Source organism: Ambystoma mexicanum, chromosome 3q (genome assembly GCF_040938575.1).
Source record: "Ambystoma mexicanum isolate Mex_15411 chromosome 3q, UKY_AmexF1_1, whole genome shotgun sequence".
NCBI classification, from domain to species: domain Eukaryota; kingdom Metazoa; phylum Chordata; class Amphibia; order Caudata; family Ambystomatidae; genus Ambystoma; species Ambystoma mexicanum.
The window spans coordinates 256,612,244-256,630,069 of NC_090926.1; the positions used below are offsets into that span (position 1 = coordinate 256,612,244).

At 46.9% G+C, this 17,826-nt stretch overlaps 1 protein-coding gene across 1 annotated transcript in view; it reads left to right on the forward strand.

Moving 5' to 3' along the window:
• Positions 1–11,864, forward strand: part of LOC138447965 (aquaporin-4-like) — a 38,272-nt gene extending 26,408 nt beyond the window's left edge. The window contains exons 3-5 of the mRNA XM_069604492.1: positions 2,703–2,867; positions 8,332–8,412; positions 11,649–11,864. Of these exons, the coding sequence (XP_069460593.1) occupies positions 2,703–2,867; positions 8,332–8,412; positions 11,649–11,864 (462 nt within the window). The remainder of the gene's footprint in view (positions 1–2,702; positions 2,868–8,331; positions 8,413–11,648) is intronic.
• The last annotated feature ends 5,962 nt before the right edge of the window (positions 11,865–17,826 follow it).

Below are 17,826 nucleotides of genomic sequence, written 5' to 3' on the forward strand. Positions count from 1 at the left end.
GGTAGCCAAGCAACCAGTCAGTACAGCAGACAGGTAGGTCAGGTAGGTCAGCAGTGGAGGGAGAGAGAAAGCAGAGAAGAGGAATGTTTGAGCTGCTTCTGGAACTTCAGGTGTGTCAAGGCCCACTAGCCGTTTATTTACACAACTCACCCCTGACAAAGGAAGCCGAATATTAGTCGACCCTCCACCCTAGGTTGGCACGCATTCCTGCTTCAGAATAACAGGGCACCACGTGGCTGCCAGCTGGGGGAAGAGGGCTAGGAAGAAATTGTGGAAAGGTAAGGGGATTTAGGAACACCGGAAAGCGGGTTAGGGAAACGCAATGGATGGGAAGGGTGAAGTAACAGGAAAAACCTTCAACATCATGACCTTACTTTAAACATGAACCTCACTCAGACCTGTTTGCTCAATCTTCTCCACTCCGCCTGCCCTCCCTAAACTCTATGGAAAATAGAAACCCTGCCTTAATCAGAGGCTCCAGTCTTTGGACACTCTCCTACTCTACTGTTCACACTGTGCATTCCACTCTCTCATACCCCAAAAGTAAATGCTGGCACAAACAAAGCAGATGTTGTGCAATGGCAGGGTACTACACGCAAATGCACATAGGCAGTCTCAACTGAGACATCGAAGAACGAAAACCATTGACACAATTACAACATTGTACAACACAAAAACATGATCATGGATTTAGCGGCAACATGAACCCTTTCCTCCTATAATGCCACCCTCTCTCACTCGCAAGTAGCTCCTTGTGAGTTGCATATGCATGACTTTCCAGAAGCCTTTTGTCTATGGAGTATCCAGGTTCTATGCAGACCCTGTTATTGTGTGCACATTCAGTTCGACTACACGTTACAGCAAGTGATAATGCAGGTACTTAGCTCAAGCCCGGGGAACCTTCCACGGTCTCCAAATGCTTAGATGTATCAGGCGTCGTCTCAATCACCAGCCCACAACGCGGAATGCGGTCCAATTCTCCGACACCTTCCCTTTCAGCGTGTGCTGGCCTCCCAGCACGGAAGGAAAGGGAATAGGAGCGAACACGCTCTGTAGCGCATTGCTGCAAACCCACTCTCCTGCTGCCTCCTCGACTCCGCGTCCTCACCTGGTGCTGACCTTGGCGAATTGCGAATCACCAGTAAGCAACACAGGCCAAATCAGGCTTAATAAGCCGTTACGCCGGATAGCCTTGAGCATGTGACCCTCCTCGTACCTGCCCATCGGCCTGCTGGGAAATGTAGTTCCTGGCACCAAACAGTGTCTCAGACACCCTGGGCCTGCCACCCACATACCCCAAACATCTCACACAGTGCACCACACCAACACTCCACCTCCCAAACCTCACAAGGTGGTCCGGCTCAAGTTTGAGAGAGGCAGGAAGGCCATTCCAGAGGGAGGCACCTTCAGAGGAGAGAGATCTACCCGCACTCTCTGCCTCGAGAAGAGTCTAACCCTTAGAGAGTTGGAGGTAGCTGAGTGAAGGGCTTGAGAAGGAAGGTGTTTTGGAAGAGAGCTTTGGATGTAGTGCAGGCCCTGGCCCCAGAAAGCCTATAATACTACGTGCTCACAAAGGAATGCACAAAAGGTGCTGTTCATGAAATATTACTACAGAGGCTTATGTATAAACTCAGCAAATCAAATTTTATAATAAGCAAAAATTAACAGTAAAAACAGAGGAGAACAGATGTCTTGGCCAATGCATTTGGGATATGAAAATATCCTTCCTCGGGGCACATCTAGACCAACTCAAACACAAAATGGTAAAACATAATCGTGAGAATCAAACAGCAGAGAGATAGACACAAAAGCAAGCATATGCCAAAGATGCCAAAAGCAAATACATCCTAACATCAAGTAACAATTAAATACCACCTAAATAATTTAGACGTATGTGGTCAATCTAGATACCGGTCTCATTTGCTCTAAAACAGCCAAAAAGCCAACAACTGGGGCTAATCCGAAGATACTGGAGCATCCCTGAGAGGCACTCAAGCAAATCTGTGTAATGGCATAATCTCCAGAGCATCTCGGAGACGCTCAAGGCATTGAAAAATTTGCACCCGTTTTAGGGTTTGTGACTCGGCTATTACGTAACAGGGGAAAATCACAGATGCTCGGGGCATCTCTAACTTACTCCAGTTCAAATATTTGTGAATGGGCACAATTTTGTTTTTGTCCGTTTCTGACAAGAGTCAATACCAGTTGGTCATCCAAGAAACTAAATAAAGTTTCGAGTACATGAACTTGATAAGATCAAATGGCAGCTATACATTTAATAGATGCATGAGAGCCATATAATTTACCAATATAACCCTGCAGTAGATTCAATCCACACAATGAAAATATTGTCTATAAACCTGGTCCAAAATGCAAAACATTTTCCTCAATATACCTTTTAGGATAACTTTTTTCCAAGAACTGTGATAAAAGGATTATCATGAATTGCTGTACAATTTTCTCTAATTGAAGCTCCCGTTTTTGGTCCAAAAATCGCATTCCTTGATACAAATGGGACTAAGACGGTCAGATATGAGTGATGCTAGGGATGTACGACTCAGTGTGTGAACTGGCTTATTGTCATCTTCTAAGTAGCTCAGTGTGCTTCTTACGTTCCCTGGCACACCTCTGTTCCTTGTCGAAATGCTGAGCTGGGACATGGAGTGGCTTTAGACTCTGTTTCTGTTTTCTTTTTGTTGCAGGTCAGCAGTGATGGCAATGCCGGTCAGGCTCTGGGCCTGGAGGTTTTTTCCACCTTCCAGTTGGCCTTCACCATCTTTGCTGTGGAGGATCACCAGCGGAGGGAAATGGCGGAGACTGGCCCCTTGGCCATTGGCTTCTCCCTGACAGCGGGTGCTCTGGCAGCTGTGAGTATTCCTCCCCAGTTCTGCTTAGGTTTGAAGCTGAGAGCCTTAATAGGGTTTGTCTATAGGTGTCTCTGATCAGTGAACACACACAATTTTAGGCTGAGGTGACAAGCCAATGGAGAGAACTAAAAACAGGGCAGTGCTGCCTTTGCCACAGTAGTGATCAAACAGTTCAGTTGTTAGGATAATATGGACAGCTCAACAGAGTTCGAAGCCTAAATGACGTAATAACTAGAAATTGAAGGACCAATGGAGTTGGGAGTATTAGCAAAATCATCTAGGACTGGGGCCGGATGCACATCAAAGCGGGTAATTGCCAGCTTGATGGTGGCCTCACCAAGATGGTGTCCAAGGGCTGCAGTCCAGTTATTGGATGTTGGCTCTGAGTGCACTTCCAGGTTTTGACCTCAAAATCACTACAGGTAGAGAACTCATTGCCTGACAATGTTTTTCAGAACCTTGCATGACCCCTCGCTCCTTAGGCTCTTGTTGGTTGATGTTATGGTCCCCCCTCTACGCTTTGTTTCCTCTCTTGTTGTTTCCTTCTGCCCGTCAGTCTCCCTGGCCCGGTTTTCCCTGTACATTCCCACTCCACCTGTGGTTTCTCTGTTTTTGTCTCTTATTTCCTTTCATTACATGGTTGCCAGTTTTCTTGATTTCTGGGGTTACCATGAAATCTAGCTCACAGCGCTACTCTTTGGAGTTCTCCACCTGCGCGAACACTCTTTTGGCTGTGTGATTGTTGTGTTCCTCATCTCCCGTGATCTCGACGCTTAGTCTCCTGTGCTGCAGCATATTTGCACTGGTTATTCCCCAATTCACATGTCCTGCTCTCTGAGCACAATCAACAGCATATCGATCCCTGGTGTCCCCCCTTTTCTCTGTGCTCTGAGTCGTTCCGGTTGTAAGACAACTATTGTATGCCTGCTCCATTTCGTAGAGACAACTGGATTCCCTGTAAAGGGATTTTAATAGGACAAATGTTTCATAGATTTTACCTCTCCCCATTGGGAGAGTTTTTTTTGCAATCTTTGCTTGCAAATTCTTCTCCCTTACCAAGTTGGAGGCAACCAGCAAGAGGAGAGCAATACCACTGGGATAGGCAGCATTTTACCAAGCTACTCCAAGTACCGTAGGATGGGTGGCTAATCACCTTGGTGACAAACTGAGACTGACTTCCGCAGTGTTTTTTTTCTAAGGCTCCTGATTTTCCACCTTACCCACGCTGGGGAATTACTGGTGACGCGTGCTTGTGGCTCTTATTGGTTCTCCTTAATGTTCTGGGTGGCTAACGTCTGGAATCATCTCTCTAGTGAAACGCTTGTTCGTAAGGTCAAGCGTGACATCAGGAGAGCGCTATTAGGTGGTGCCGGGCTAGGCTCAGGGAAAGAGGGTAAAGGGTCATTTGAGCAGCACAATGTGACCTTTATGGGTTGCCACCCCTCTGCGCCAGAAATCCCAGATAGGTGGTCTCAGACAAGGCGGAGGGTCACCTCTAAGTGGGGGAACCAGGTTGTGCTCCCCCTTTTTGGTCATGCCTCGTTCGGGAATCCAACATCATCAAAGGTAGCATACTGCCTATGACATTTTCTGGTTCTCCCCATCCCTTATGCTTGGTGTTTGGAGGTGTCAAACGTCCATGAGGGTGAAGGGGTACTTTAAGCACATTGTATTGAATTGTATACTGGCTCAAACAAGTGGGGTCTTTGGGGGAAAGGTTTTACTCGAAGTTGTGGGCCGCGGCTCAACACGGAATGATAACGTTGCCACGACGTGCACTCACCAAGCTGCCTTTAACTATTGCAGTTGATAAAGAAATGCAGAAGAATGCCTTCCAAAAAAAGAAGCATGTGTTGTGTCTGTCTCCTTTGCCCTGCCCAATAGGCCTCCCAGCCATGCCATACAGTAAAGTATGTGTTGGATTAATATGTACGAATTGGGCATTCCAATGCAGTTTTGGAAGCATTATAGGTTACGTGTTTAAAATCTAAGTTTGGTGTATTTGAGTTAAAATATAGAAGTGCTTACTATAGCAATCCTCTTTTTTTGCCACACGTAACCAACTGTTCTATATGTTTACCCGTTATTTCCTAGTTTTCAAATAAAGCAAATGTTAGAATCTATCAGTATTTCACTATTGTTTTTTCCTAAATAACCCCATTTGGGAAATATGGGCCTTATTAATTCTTTTATTATGAACTGGAATGAACTCTCTGCCCAACCTCAATCGGTTCCAAATACTGGTGTTCCTTTTCAAATGCACTTAATATTGGCGCAAACGTGTTTGCTTTTAATAACAAACAACAACTATGAAGGCATCATGAAGCAAGACACAGACAACACATTCAAAGATCAAAATAAGATGGTTAATTAAATCAAATGTCAGGATGGCTGAAGGGCTAACCTGCCCTATGCTAAGGTGGGATTTCCCTACCCGAACGAAACTAAGGAAAATCTGAGTCAGGAAGTTCAATTTAAAAGTCTGTCTGTGTCCAAAACCTATCCTTGCCCTCACAACTGAAGCTAATCAATGTGTAGGGATATCAATAACCAAAGAAACAGTGTTCAAAATAAAGTTCTGAGCTCCAGCTCGCGACTGACTTTCAGCTCCCTCCCTCAAGTGTAAAGCAGTTCCACAAAAAGTCTCAAAGTTACCTTTTTTAGGTTCAAGTTGATACAGTTTTAAACAATCCTCGGGGTTCCCTTCCCCAAGTTCCAAGCAATATAGTTCAAACACAAAAAGGGTCTTGAGGTTCTCCAAGCACTACAGTTCAAACATGAAAGGGTCTTGAGGCCCAAGTCTCAGGGTTCCCTTTACCAAGGCTCTAACTTAACCATCACAATTTCCTTGCCTTTTTATTACTCTCTGTCACACTTGCGCCCTTTTCAATATTCTGTTTTCATGTGGGCACCTTGGCTGTTTTCTTTATTTCCTTGGCCCATAAAGCTTTATTTCCTTGCATTATATAATATTAGAATCGTGGTTGGCTGTAGGTTTGGAAGCAACCGTGCTAAGCTCTATTGTTACTTAAGCATATTTGTAAGATACATAAGTCGCAAGATCACAGGAGAGTTTTGGGGTTTAGCCAGTACCCCAATTGTTGAGTAGGAAAGGAGAGTGTTCTCCTGGCTATCTTGCTTAATTGACTTTCTTGGAATCAATTAAGCAAGATAGCCAGGAGAACACTCTCCTTTCCTACTCATTATTTAATATGTTTAACATTAGGGTTTCTTTTAATTCTGCTCTCAATATGTATTCGTGCATTTTGAAGTTTCGTTCAATTTGGTAGTCAATACACCTTTCTTTTGCTTAATTTTAAAGTTCCAGTCCATTCAGAATTCAACATGTAATGAACTTTGCTTAATTGTGACATTTTTATTCAGTTCGGTATTCAATGTGCATTAGTTTTGCTTAAAGTTCAATTTCCATTCAGCCCGCTGTTCAGTATTCATTTGTTTTACTTTAAGAAAAATGCTCAGCACTCTGAGACTTTCGGAAACGTTTAACTTGAGACACGCGACCACTCCGATACAAAGTATTCCTTCTTTGTGCTTTAACAATAAACAGTGGAAATGTTCTTATCCAGAGACTTTCAAAAACGCTCTCTCTGAGACACGCGACCACTCTGATACAAAGTATAATTCAACAATAGATATGTTCAGTCACACCAAGTTATACCGGGTTTCTCAACTGCCAGACACTCACTGGTCTCATTGATAGTTTTCACTGCCACGCGGAGCACACCTACTTCTGCTGTTAGGGGTCCAACTCCTGCCCCTCAGACACTCCTGTGTCGGCTCATTGACACAAGGGAACATGCACTTCTGTTCAGAGGGAAAGGTACAGCCTCTCCGCAAGGCTCTCTTCTCTGCCCGCAGCCCGTGCCGCAGAACCCCAGCTCCCATGCCACACTTCACAAGACCACCTCTCTCTGTAGTCCCCCGCGTCTCTGCATGCTGCGCACAGCGGTCTGACTCACAGCAGTTTCCTCCAGCGACTCGCCTCTCCGAAAACAAGGTTCCTCCCAGCTGCTCCTTTCTATGTTGCTTTCCCTCTCTCATTTTATACACCTGCAACCCTTTAACAGGTTGCAGGTGTGCTTTCCCAATTAAGCTTGCTTAATCATGATTAAGGGGACATGCCTGACCTTCACAACTCTTTGCAGGCATCCTCTTCATCCAAGTGGTGAAATAGTTCATTACTCTTAGCTGCCTCTTCCTCGTCTCAGTACTGTCAAGTGTCACATGAGGGCAAATGAGGGGAACAGCTTTACAATAACCGATAGAGGTCGGGAAGGGTTTGGTTGAGTCTCAATCGGATAAGGGGGAAACCATGTCCCCACTCCCAGTTCCCAAGGACCCTCCACCCAGGTGATTCTCCCTCACTTCACCACTCCCAGGGTCGGGATCCAAGAGCAATGGCCTCTCCCAGGCCACCAGACAAGAGGATCCAGGGGGCTTAGGAATGAGAATACCCTCAGGTTTCTCACACAACACATAATGTGCTTGTAAATATGTATTAAGGAGCACCAGCTATCATGGAACACAGTGTAAATAACTTTTCCAAAAGAGCAGTTTCATACTTCCTTGCTGCCTGGGACCATACCTTGTGGGCACCCTCCATACCTGTTGGGCGCGAGTCATACATGGTGGGCACTACCCATACTTGGTGGGGGCTCTCCATATCGGCTGGGCACTATCAGCTGGTGGGCACTATCCATACCTAGTGGGCACTACCCATACCAGGTGGGCACTCTCCATACGTGATGGGCACTACACATAGCTGATGGGCACGATCCATATCTGATGGGCACCATGCATACCTGACATGTACTTTCCCATGCCAAATGGGAACGATCCATACCTGATGGACATTATCCATACCTGGTGGGCACAGATCTATCCATTGTAAAACATAATGACTAAATCAAATCTAACTTGGGCATTAAAGCAATCATATTGGCAAAATTCAATTTACCGAAAATGCAACTGCATTAAATCACTAATGATCTGTTTGAGAGCAGGCAGAATTGAGCTTCTCTGCAGATCATGGTGCAACATGCCCTGGTGTGCTTAGGGCTTGGACACACCTGTTTGGGCAAGGCTAGTAGCCCCAGGGCTGGGGCACGTATGACCTCTTTCACCCCATATGGTTGGACTTCTTGCTGGAAGGAGATCCAGAATAACCTGAAAAGCCTACATCAAACAGGACTTAAAACATTATAAACACCAAAAGATGCCTTCTGTTGGTTTTTCCTTTGATGCTCCTGGTTTCCACATCTATTAATATTATTATTTCCCACCATGGTGTCTACTCTTTGCCATCTTCCCCGGCTGTTGCCATCTTGTAGCCAACCAACCTCCTGTGCATTCATTCCCACAACACCTCCTTTCATCGGCTGTGTGGAGTGATATCCCCAAATGAAATAGCTCCTTCACCCTTTTTTATTGTCTCTCCGTACAGGGCAAGTTCTCTGGGGGCAGCATGAATCCTGCCAGGTCAGTGGGGCCGGCGCTCATCACAGGCATCTGGGAGCATCACTGGGTGAGGAGCAGTTGACTTATGAAGCATGCCGTCTGTGCCAGAGAAGATGCATTGTTCACTTGAGAGAGGGTGCACTGTTCATTTGGGAGATGTTGCCGTGTTCCACTGAGAGATGTTGCCGTGTTCCACTGAGAGATGATGCATGCACTGTTTATGTAAATTGATGCATTGTTCAGTCGAGAGATCATGCGTTGCTTAATGGAGAGCTTCATTATTTAATTCAGGTATGATTTAATGTTTGAGAGAAGATGCATAGCTCAATGGAGAGATGTTGCTCTTTTTAATTAAGATAATGCATTGTTCAATTGGGAGACGATGCATTGTTCCGCTGAGAGATGATGCATGCACTGTTTATGTGAGATGGTGCAAATCATCATCTTAGTCTTCAGGTGTGGCTAAAGCGGGTCCACGTCAGATGGTGCATTGTTTCATGGAGAGATGTTGTACATTTTAATTGAGATGATGCATTGCTCCACTGAGAGATGTTGCATTGCTTCATGTAGAGATGTTGCATTGTTCAGTGGAACGGCGTGTGGGGGGTTATATATTACAGTCTATACTGTGCTGCACATTGTGGATCGCGTGGTATATATTTTCCATAAGATACAGCATGGCGTGCAGAGGCTAACGTGTCCCACTATGCACGGCACACTCGTGCTTACCACATGAGCTGCAAATCTGTGTTTACATCTGACTACAGTAAACAACGTGTGTACCACTCCTCCGATATAACAATCCAACAGGTCATTGTTGCTCACACTGTTTTCACTCGAAAATTACACAGCACGAGCCATTTTGAAACAAGACATTCTCAGCAATATAGTGCAACAAATATTGATTCAGACGTTTGTCACTAAAATGTGTTCAAAGTGTATTTGTTTCTTTCACGTATATATCCGGTACGATCATTGCTGGGCAATGCCGCCGGGCAGCCCCATGCGAGGCCAGGTGCAGCAGGCCTCAGGAGAGGGGCAGCAGCCCGCCCCCAGGGACCAGCTCCCCTCTCCCCCAACACACACGGAGAAACACATTCTCGGCGCTGGGGGGCTTCTCTTTGTATTTCCCTTGCCTGCCTGCCCTTGGTTCCCTTGGGTGCTTAGCGCCCATTTGCTGTTGTGGAAGGGTGAGGTGTTAAGTCACACTTCACCCTTCCTGCGCTTTGCAGCGCTGAGACTGCATGTCTCTGTGTGTGTTGGGGAGAGGGGAGCTGGGCCCTGGGGGCGGGCTGCTCCCCCTCTCCTGAGGCCTGCCTCCATGGGGCAGTGGTTACCTGGCCTTGCATACGGCTGCCCGGCGGCATAGCCCATAACTGCTGGACCCATATGCAGGCAACTTACATTTGTTGTGCTGGGATGTGTGTGTCATATCTCAACGACCCTTACCTTCCCCATTAATTATTACACCACAATATTTGTTAGCAATAAAAGGCCGTAGGTTTTTATTGTTACAAATATGGTTATGAAACATAAACAATAATCACATATCATAATAATATAGTACTTTTGGGCACCGGGTCCTGAGGTTACCCCCTCTGGACCGTGCCGCCACACACTGGCATGTTTTCGGCTGCCTGTGTTCCCCCAAAAGTTAGGTTATTTGCAGCCTCTGGTAGCTAAAGTACTGGAGATTTCTCTGTAAAATTGTTCCATGCCGTGCCCCGATAGATGGGTGCCATCTTTGTGAAACAGATCGATATAAAACCCAGGCCCATGGCTATACAACATTTTTCTAGCCCTCTGTTCAACTTTCTCCTGGAGTTGTCTACAGATTTATAACAGGTGGCCCCCTGCCACCTCACATACAGACCCCCGAAGCGGGCCTGCTTGCACACATGCACCAATGCACACAGCAGGGCATGGCAAGTCGATGGTGGTTGCTGTTCTCCATGGCGACTTCTACCGAGGGGGGCTGCGTGGGATGAAACACCAGAGGACTGCGGGGCAGGAAGAAACAGTGGCTTGGGTCGCGCTTGGGGGCAATGTGCGGTTACCTTCCCTGGGCCAAGGATCGCTGCCTTCAGATGGGCAGCTACACGGGCCGGTTTGGCTTGAAGCAGGGTGGGGAGTTGAGAGGAGGATCTGAGTAAGGCTGCCGACTCGCTGTGGTGGGGAGGGCACCGGGACACCTCCTGGCGCTTGCAGTGTTCCCGGCGGGAGGACCTTGCATTGATGGGTAGGGGAGCTATGACAACATTCTCCAGAGTTCACCACGCTTTACGTCAAGTCATGCCACGCAAACTGCTATTCCCAAGGAGGGGCACATTTACAACATCTGCACTCAGCAAAAATGGGCAAGCACAGACCAGGACTTCTGAGGATGCCCAGAAATCCTACAGGACTTCCGCCCCCCCCCAGCCCCCCCCCCCCCCCCCGCCGCCCTTGAGGGGTTCGCTTTGTACTGGTAGTGGAAATGTGGCCTTTATTGAACAATACTTTTTTACAGCGAGGGCAGTACACTATACGGCTATGTTACAGGCCAGCTGGCAAACAATGGCAGTTTAGACCAGCAGCTCGCTCCACTAGAAGGAGGACTTTGTGGGCAAATGCTCTTTTGCAAACACTATGTAGAACTGAACACATTTATGAAAACGGTAAGCCTACTTTACAGACTATCATTCACAACAGGACACAAGCGTGGCAGGCTGTGCCTTCGGATGTAACCCACTTAAAACCTCGAGGCCAGGCCCACGATGTGGACGACCAGTGCTCATGTATAACCTCGGCATTCAGCACGCTCTTCTGAAATCACACGGACACTCCTTCACCACACACGCACACCACGCGCACTCCGGCACCCGGCGAGAGCTTTCCAGTACCTGACCCCCGGCCAGTGCTGCACTGATTGATGGATTTCATTGTTCGATTGATCACCTCTCGCACGCACATGGACTATGCGGGGTCGGCCACAGGCCTGTGCACCAAAGCAATCTCGCACAAGGGCCAATCTAAGTGTGAGTTTATGAAATGACACTGTTGGGAAGGAATGTACAGGCTACATGGCCAGACAGGACCAAAGCGGATAAAATAGCAAAAGCGTAAACAACATAGCTTCATTGCAGATTAATGGCCTTCATGCATATCACGTGTCCATTAGGTGGGTCAGATGAGCTATGTTTATAAAGAAGCCAGCTGAGGACCGGATACCTTGCGTCATTGAATATTGGTGATACACTTTTGGTGCTGGTGCTGATTGTCTATATATTGACATGTTTTTGTCTTTCCATCCCCCATGCACAGGTGTACTGGATCGGGCCGATGCTGGGTGCCGTGCTGGCTGGCGTCTCATACGAGTTCTTCTTTGCCTCCAGTGCCTCGCGGGAGAAGCTGGTGGCTTGCATCACCTGCAAGGACATTGAGATTGTGGAGACGGTCAGCATGTCACGCTCCTCTCTCTCCACCGCCACTCAGACCGCCATGAGGGCCAAGCAGGCCAGCAAGCATGACAACCGTTAGGTTAACACAAGACCTGCACTGTAGAACTACGGAGAGTCATCAGGACAACAGAAGCCCTACCATGTAAAACAACAGTCAATCAAGGGCGGAACCCTTATCCCACCATGAGGAACAGCAACGAACCATAATAGCACCTCTGGGATCTACAATGTATCACAAGATACAACCACCAGGAGAATCCTGGGCCCTAAGTGCAACTCAGCAGTAAGCAGCAAGGAGAACCTGGGTCCAATTCCACGCCACCACAGGAAGACCTGGGTGTACCCATGTGGCCCACCACCAATAACAGTCTCCAGCAGATCCATGGGGTCTTCACTCAGCACAATAAAGAGCAGTTTAGGTTAGCTGTTTAGGATCGCTTTGGACCCACTGTAGCAGAGAAATGCAGCTGGAACCCTGGAATGCAGCTGGAACCCTGGGACCCACAACACAGGACAACAGTTGGGGAGCTTTCCTTGGATCTCTGGGCTCACCACAAACTGCCACAGAAAGCAGCAGATGATGCCTGGGGTGCAAACAGCCTGGAAGTAAAGATCGAAACCACGCCATCCCCCCCGAAACACAGATGGTCCTGGGCCATGTGAAGAGGAAGTCCTTATTCCAATGTCACCAGACCTGCGAGTGAACCACTCTAAGCTGTTTCCATTTTTTTTTATTTTTTTTATTTACTTGTGCATAATCAAAATACATGATTTTTACAAGGCTAGCATCTTCCTAAGACATCTGACAGGCCGATCTTATTTATGAAAGTTCCCAGCTACTGTCAAGTAGACACCATGTGTTTCCATTTGTAGATGTTTGCAATGCAGGAAGAGAAGCACAAGGCACCGACTCTAACCTTGTAGGGCTCTGCTCTTACCTACGAAGTAAAGCAGCGAAACCACAGGGCTCCGCTGGCTTTGAACAATACTCAAACACAGACTCTGCGCCTATAAATGTGCGATTAATGTGCAGTCAGACAAACAGTATACATAATCAACGATTAAAAACAGCTAAAAAAATGGATGCAATTGCCACCCAACAGAGGTTAGCTTTGGTTATTTATCAAGAGAGTTTGCAGGGAAATGTGACCACGTATCAGAAAGAGCGAGCAAGAAACATGACGGCCATGCCTGACTAGTGCCCATCCACCATTCGGGACGTGCCATGCAGACATTTTATTTTCCACTATTCGTAGCTTTTTTTTAAAAACAAGTTTGATTGATTTTCTTTGCAAATAACACGTTCATCAACTTAAACCAATGAATCCAAAGGTCGTTCACATCAAAAACAAAATCCCTGTACATCACAACAACTCCCCCCAATCTCCCCTTCCCACCCCACTGTTCCCTTCCCTCCCCCCTAAGCAGCCCCCCTATCCCCTGGCCTTTTTCTCTCCCCCCTTGGCTCTCCCTCCCTCTTACCCCCCCCCAAGCCACGTATAAGGGGTGAATCATTCTGCCTCCAGCCATCTGGCCCATATTTTGGAGAATTTCAGGGGGAACCCCCCCCCCCCGTCTCTATACACCCTCCTCTCCAACTCTGCGCAGTGGTCCATCCCTTTTAACCACCTCTGACAACTGGGAGCTGCAGGGGACCCCATTCTTTCACCAGCATTTTCTTGCACAGCGTCATGGCCGTCCTGATCAGTGTTTTGTCCCGAGCACTCTATCCGGACCACCCCACCCACTCCCCCCAGACGTGTAACAGCACCACCTTAGGACAGTCCGGGATGGCTTCCTTTACCATCCCCAACATCTTACGTCTAATAATCGCAGCTTTTTTGTGCGTCTCCAGAGAAGTCAAGTCAACCTGAAAGGAGACGTCGAGCTTGAACTCCTCGGCCGTCCCCTTCCCGCAGGAGATGGCAAGGAGCCTCAGGCCTGTCACTGGCAAAATGGACGAGCATTGGTTCGGCTCTAGACATCTCAAGACCACTTAGGGAGAGTCAACGGAGAATAGAAATGGGATGGAAATGCTTGTGCTAACAAAGCTCCTGAGCCATTGGAAGTACAGCGGGCAACATGTCCCATTGGTTAGCCCGTCACCACCCATAAAGAAGAAGTCTGGGTAAGGCTAGATCCCCTATTATTTTTGGTTATCAGTGTGAATGGTTAACCTAATAACTTTACACATAGAATCACATAAGAATCTCACATCACATCAACAATATAAAAACATTATGAACATTAATTAAAACGGTATGTAAAAATATTCCTCAATAGCAGAAAAATACTGCGGACAAAAGCATGATACTCAAAATTTTTTAGGAATGAATCATATTAATAACCATCAGACTTTATCACAGTGATACTCAAGGAGCTATCCTCGCCACTTGAGAGTCTGTACCAAGAATCTTGCGTAGCGAGCGAATTCAAATTATGTACACTTCCACCGAAAAACGGTATTCTTAAATTCTGCAGGGGGTTACATTTACATAACACGTGTTCCACAGACTGCTCTAGATTCCCATCAAATAATGGACAAAACTGGTGCAGAGTCTGAGTTGTATCCTTTATATGCCGGATTTGCCTGGTTGGGATCAGATTTAGCCTGACTCGCAGAAATTGCCCTTTATAATAGGTGTTAGGGCACTGCTCTAAATAGTGTGGTCCCACGCCTAGTGATTTGACCAAGATTGTTACACTAGTGTGCATTTTTAATCGTCTCATTGTGGTAATCGTGATTGCGCGATCCTTTCGAAAAAGGAGTTTCATCACTTTCATGAGATTTTCAAATAAAGCCGCCTTAGTTTGTTCAATTTTGGATCTTTCTTGAAACTTTTCCATATGGGCGATATTTCTACTTATCAGTCCTTCTTTAATATCCGAATATAGGGATTTATTAGGAGGGGCCAGTATGTTCCTGTAAAAAGTTTGTATATTCTAGTCAAGCCAATTCATATCTTAATGCAATCATCAGCAATGGCAGTGGAAGTTTAAATACTTTTTTTTTTCCAAATCACCCCTTCTACAGAATCACAGTTCATGTTACTAGAAATCTTTAACATCTCCTGTCCATATAGGATCACTTTCCCTTATAAAAATCAATTAGTGGGGTTATGGAGAAGCGACAACGTGTAAAATTAATTCTCTTCAATTGTGCTGTTAGCTGTAAAGCTTTAGCTTTTAGTCTAGTATGCCAATTTTAAACAGACCTAGATGCGTTTGTCGTAAAGCCCAAGTACGTTATTCCTAAATCCCCTCTTTTTAGATAAAGCCACCCCAGGTGGGTTTCACCCTCCCCAGTAAGCCATAGCACGAGGGAACTGCCGCTGTATTTACCTACTGTGAGAAACCTGAGGGTATTGTCACTCCTCCCCCCCTGGATCCTCTGCTCAGGTGGCCAGGGGATGGTCATCGCTGTTGGATCCATAACCTGGGGGTGGACAAGTGAGGGAGGATCACCTGTGTGGAGGGTCCTTGGGGATTAGGAGTGGAGTATCCACAGGAGAGACGTGGTATCCCCCTTTTCCTACAGACCGTAAATCTACCCTTACCCCTCCCACAACCTCTTTAGGTTGCAGTAAAACATCTCCCTTCGTTTTCCCACCTGCAACATTTACCGGTACTGAGACACAGAATTCCCTTTTGCCCAATTATCAATCACCCTAATCTCTCTCTCAGCCTTAACGGGATATTGTAAATCTTATCCTGTTTTTCCCCTCCCCAATTCCAACACATACTGAGACGAAGAAGAGGCAACTAAGATTAGGAAAGATTTCCTATAGGAACGGTCCCTATAGTACTGTGAGGAGGAAGCCAACATATCCCTCTAACAATGTCAGACAGAGTCAGGCATTTGACAACACCCATACACACCTGCACTCTATTGCCTACCACTTTAGTACTGCATGGAAGAAAAAGAGAGCTGAGAGTCGGGCATGTCTCATTACCTGGCCTAACTTGAGTCAGGCAAGGGAAGCCAAGAGCTCACACCTGAAACACCTTGACAGGGCACAGGTGTTTAAAAGGTAGAGCCCTCAGCAGTGCAGAGGAAAGCAGTTAGGAGAGCAGAAGGGAGACTGCGTGGCTGAGTCCAGCAGGGGATCCCTTCTCATTCATAATAGAAGTTTTGCCGGAGAGCAGGTAGAAGAGGGAGCAGGAGCACAAGAGCTGCCCAGGGCCTGCTAGAGGAACACCGGATGCTGAGGCGCTAAAGGCCTGCGAGAGGAAGTGACAAGCGAAAACGTGGTGAGGGAGCCGTGTCTCCAAGGAGCCAGAACGGTCCGAGAAAGGGAGCTGGGAAGAGTGTTTATCCCTTGGAAAATGTTGTCCAGAAGCTGCTCATTCCTCAGGGATAAGGAGGGAGCTCAGGAGTGCTTGAGAGGTGGGCAGTAACCCTTGACCTCAGGGTGAGGAACAGCGAAAGCAAATCACAGCCAGTGAGTTTGTATGCTAAGGAAAAGCCCGGTTTATGAATGCACAAGTATACAAAGTTGCAAGCCAGCGCTTAGGAAAAGGAACGCGCACATTGAACTCTGTGAAAGGCAATCGTGAAACTGACAAGGAAAGAAAGCATCTGATGCTAATTAACAGAGTGATCGTGTGCAAGATTACACGTTCTCAAAAGCCTCTGTTGAAGTAAAGGAAAGTGAATGAAGCTCTGAAAGCTAGGGGAGCTGTGTGCAAACTGAAAAGCCAGCAAAATGGAGAGCGTCTGCAGGGGAGCCACAGGAGAAAGAAAAAGTGAGCAAAACCCCCAAGAAGAAATATTGGAAGGTAAAATAAACCATACAAGTGTCAAGTAGGAAGTTGATCAAGAAGATAAAGTAAAGATTGGTAAAGAGGGAGTGAAGGTAAGCCCCAGGGGTCTGGGTTACCCGACCTGTAGTGGGTGGACAGTGCAGTCTCACAACTGCGCCAAGTCCCAGCCTCAGACCCCGGCGAATGTGTGAATTATAAAATCAAATGAAGAGCGCTTTGTAAAATTTGGGGAAGGGTACCCCTAGAGGATTTGTACTTTGAAAAGGTGAACTATGAATATGAAGATTTGGATACTTTGAAGTTAGAACTGAACCAAGATACCAAGAGGGTCTAAGCTTGAGCAAGGGAAGCTTGAGAGGCACATTGAATGTTTATGAATCTAAGAGGCTTGATCTTGGGAAAAGGGAGCCCTGAGAAGCCTATTGAAGTGTATGAAAGTAAGAGAAGGCTTGAGCTTGGGAAATGGGAGCCCTGAGAAGCCTATTGGAGTGGAAGATAAGAAGGGGCTTGAGCTTGGGGAAGGGAGCCCTGAGAAGCCTATTGAAGTGTGCGAAAGTAAGAGAAGGCTTGAGCTTTGGGAAGGGAGCCCTGAGAAGCCTATTGAAGTGTGCGAAAGTAAGAGAGGGCTTGAGCTTCGGGAAGGGAGCCCTGAGAAGCCTATTGAAGTGTGCGAAAGTAAGAGAAGGCTTGAGCTTGGAGAAGGGAGCCCTGAGAAGCCTATTGAAGTGTGCGAAAGTAAGAGAAGGCTTGAGCTTGGAGAAGGGAGCCCTGAGAAGCCTATTGAAGTGTGTGAAAGTAAGAGAAGGTTTGAGCTTGGGAAATGGGAGCCCTGAGAAGCCTATTGGAGTGGAAGATAAGAAGGGGCTTGAGCTTGGGGAAGGGAGCCCTGAGAAGCCTATTGAAGTGTGTGAAAGTAAGAGAAGGCTTGAGCTTGGAGAAGGGAGTCCTGAGAAGCCTATTGAAGTGTATGAAAGTAAGCGAAGGCTTGAGCTTGGAGAAGGGAGCCCTGGGAAGCCTATTGAAGTGTGTGAAAGTAGGAGAAGGTTTGAGCTTGGGAAATGGGAGCCCTGAGAAGCCTATTGGAGTGGAAGATAAGAAGGGGCTTGAGCTTGGGGAAGGGAGCCCTGAGAAGCCTATTGAAGTGTGCGAAAGTAAGAGAAGGCTTGAGCTTTGGGAAGGGAGCCCTGAGAAGCCTATTGAAGTGTGCGAAAGTAAGAGAAGGCTTGAGCTTCGGGAAGGGAGCCCTGAGAAGTCAACTGAAGTGTGTGAAAGTAAGA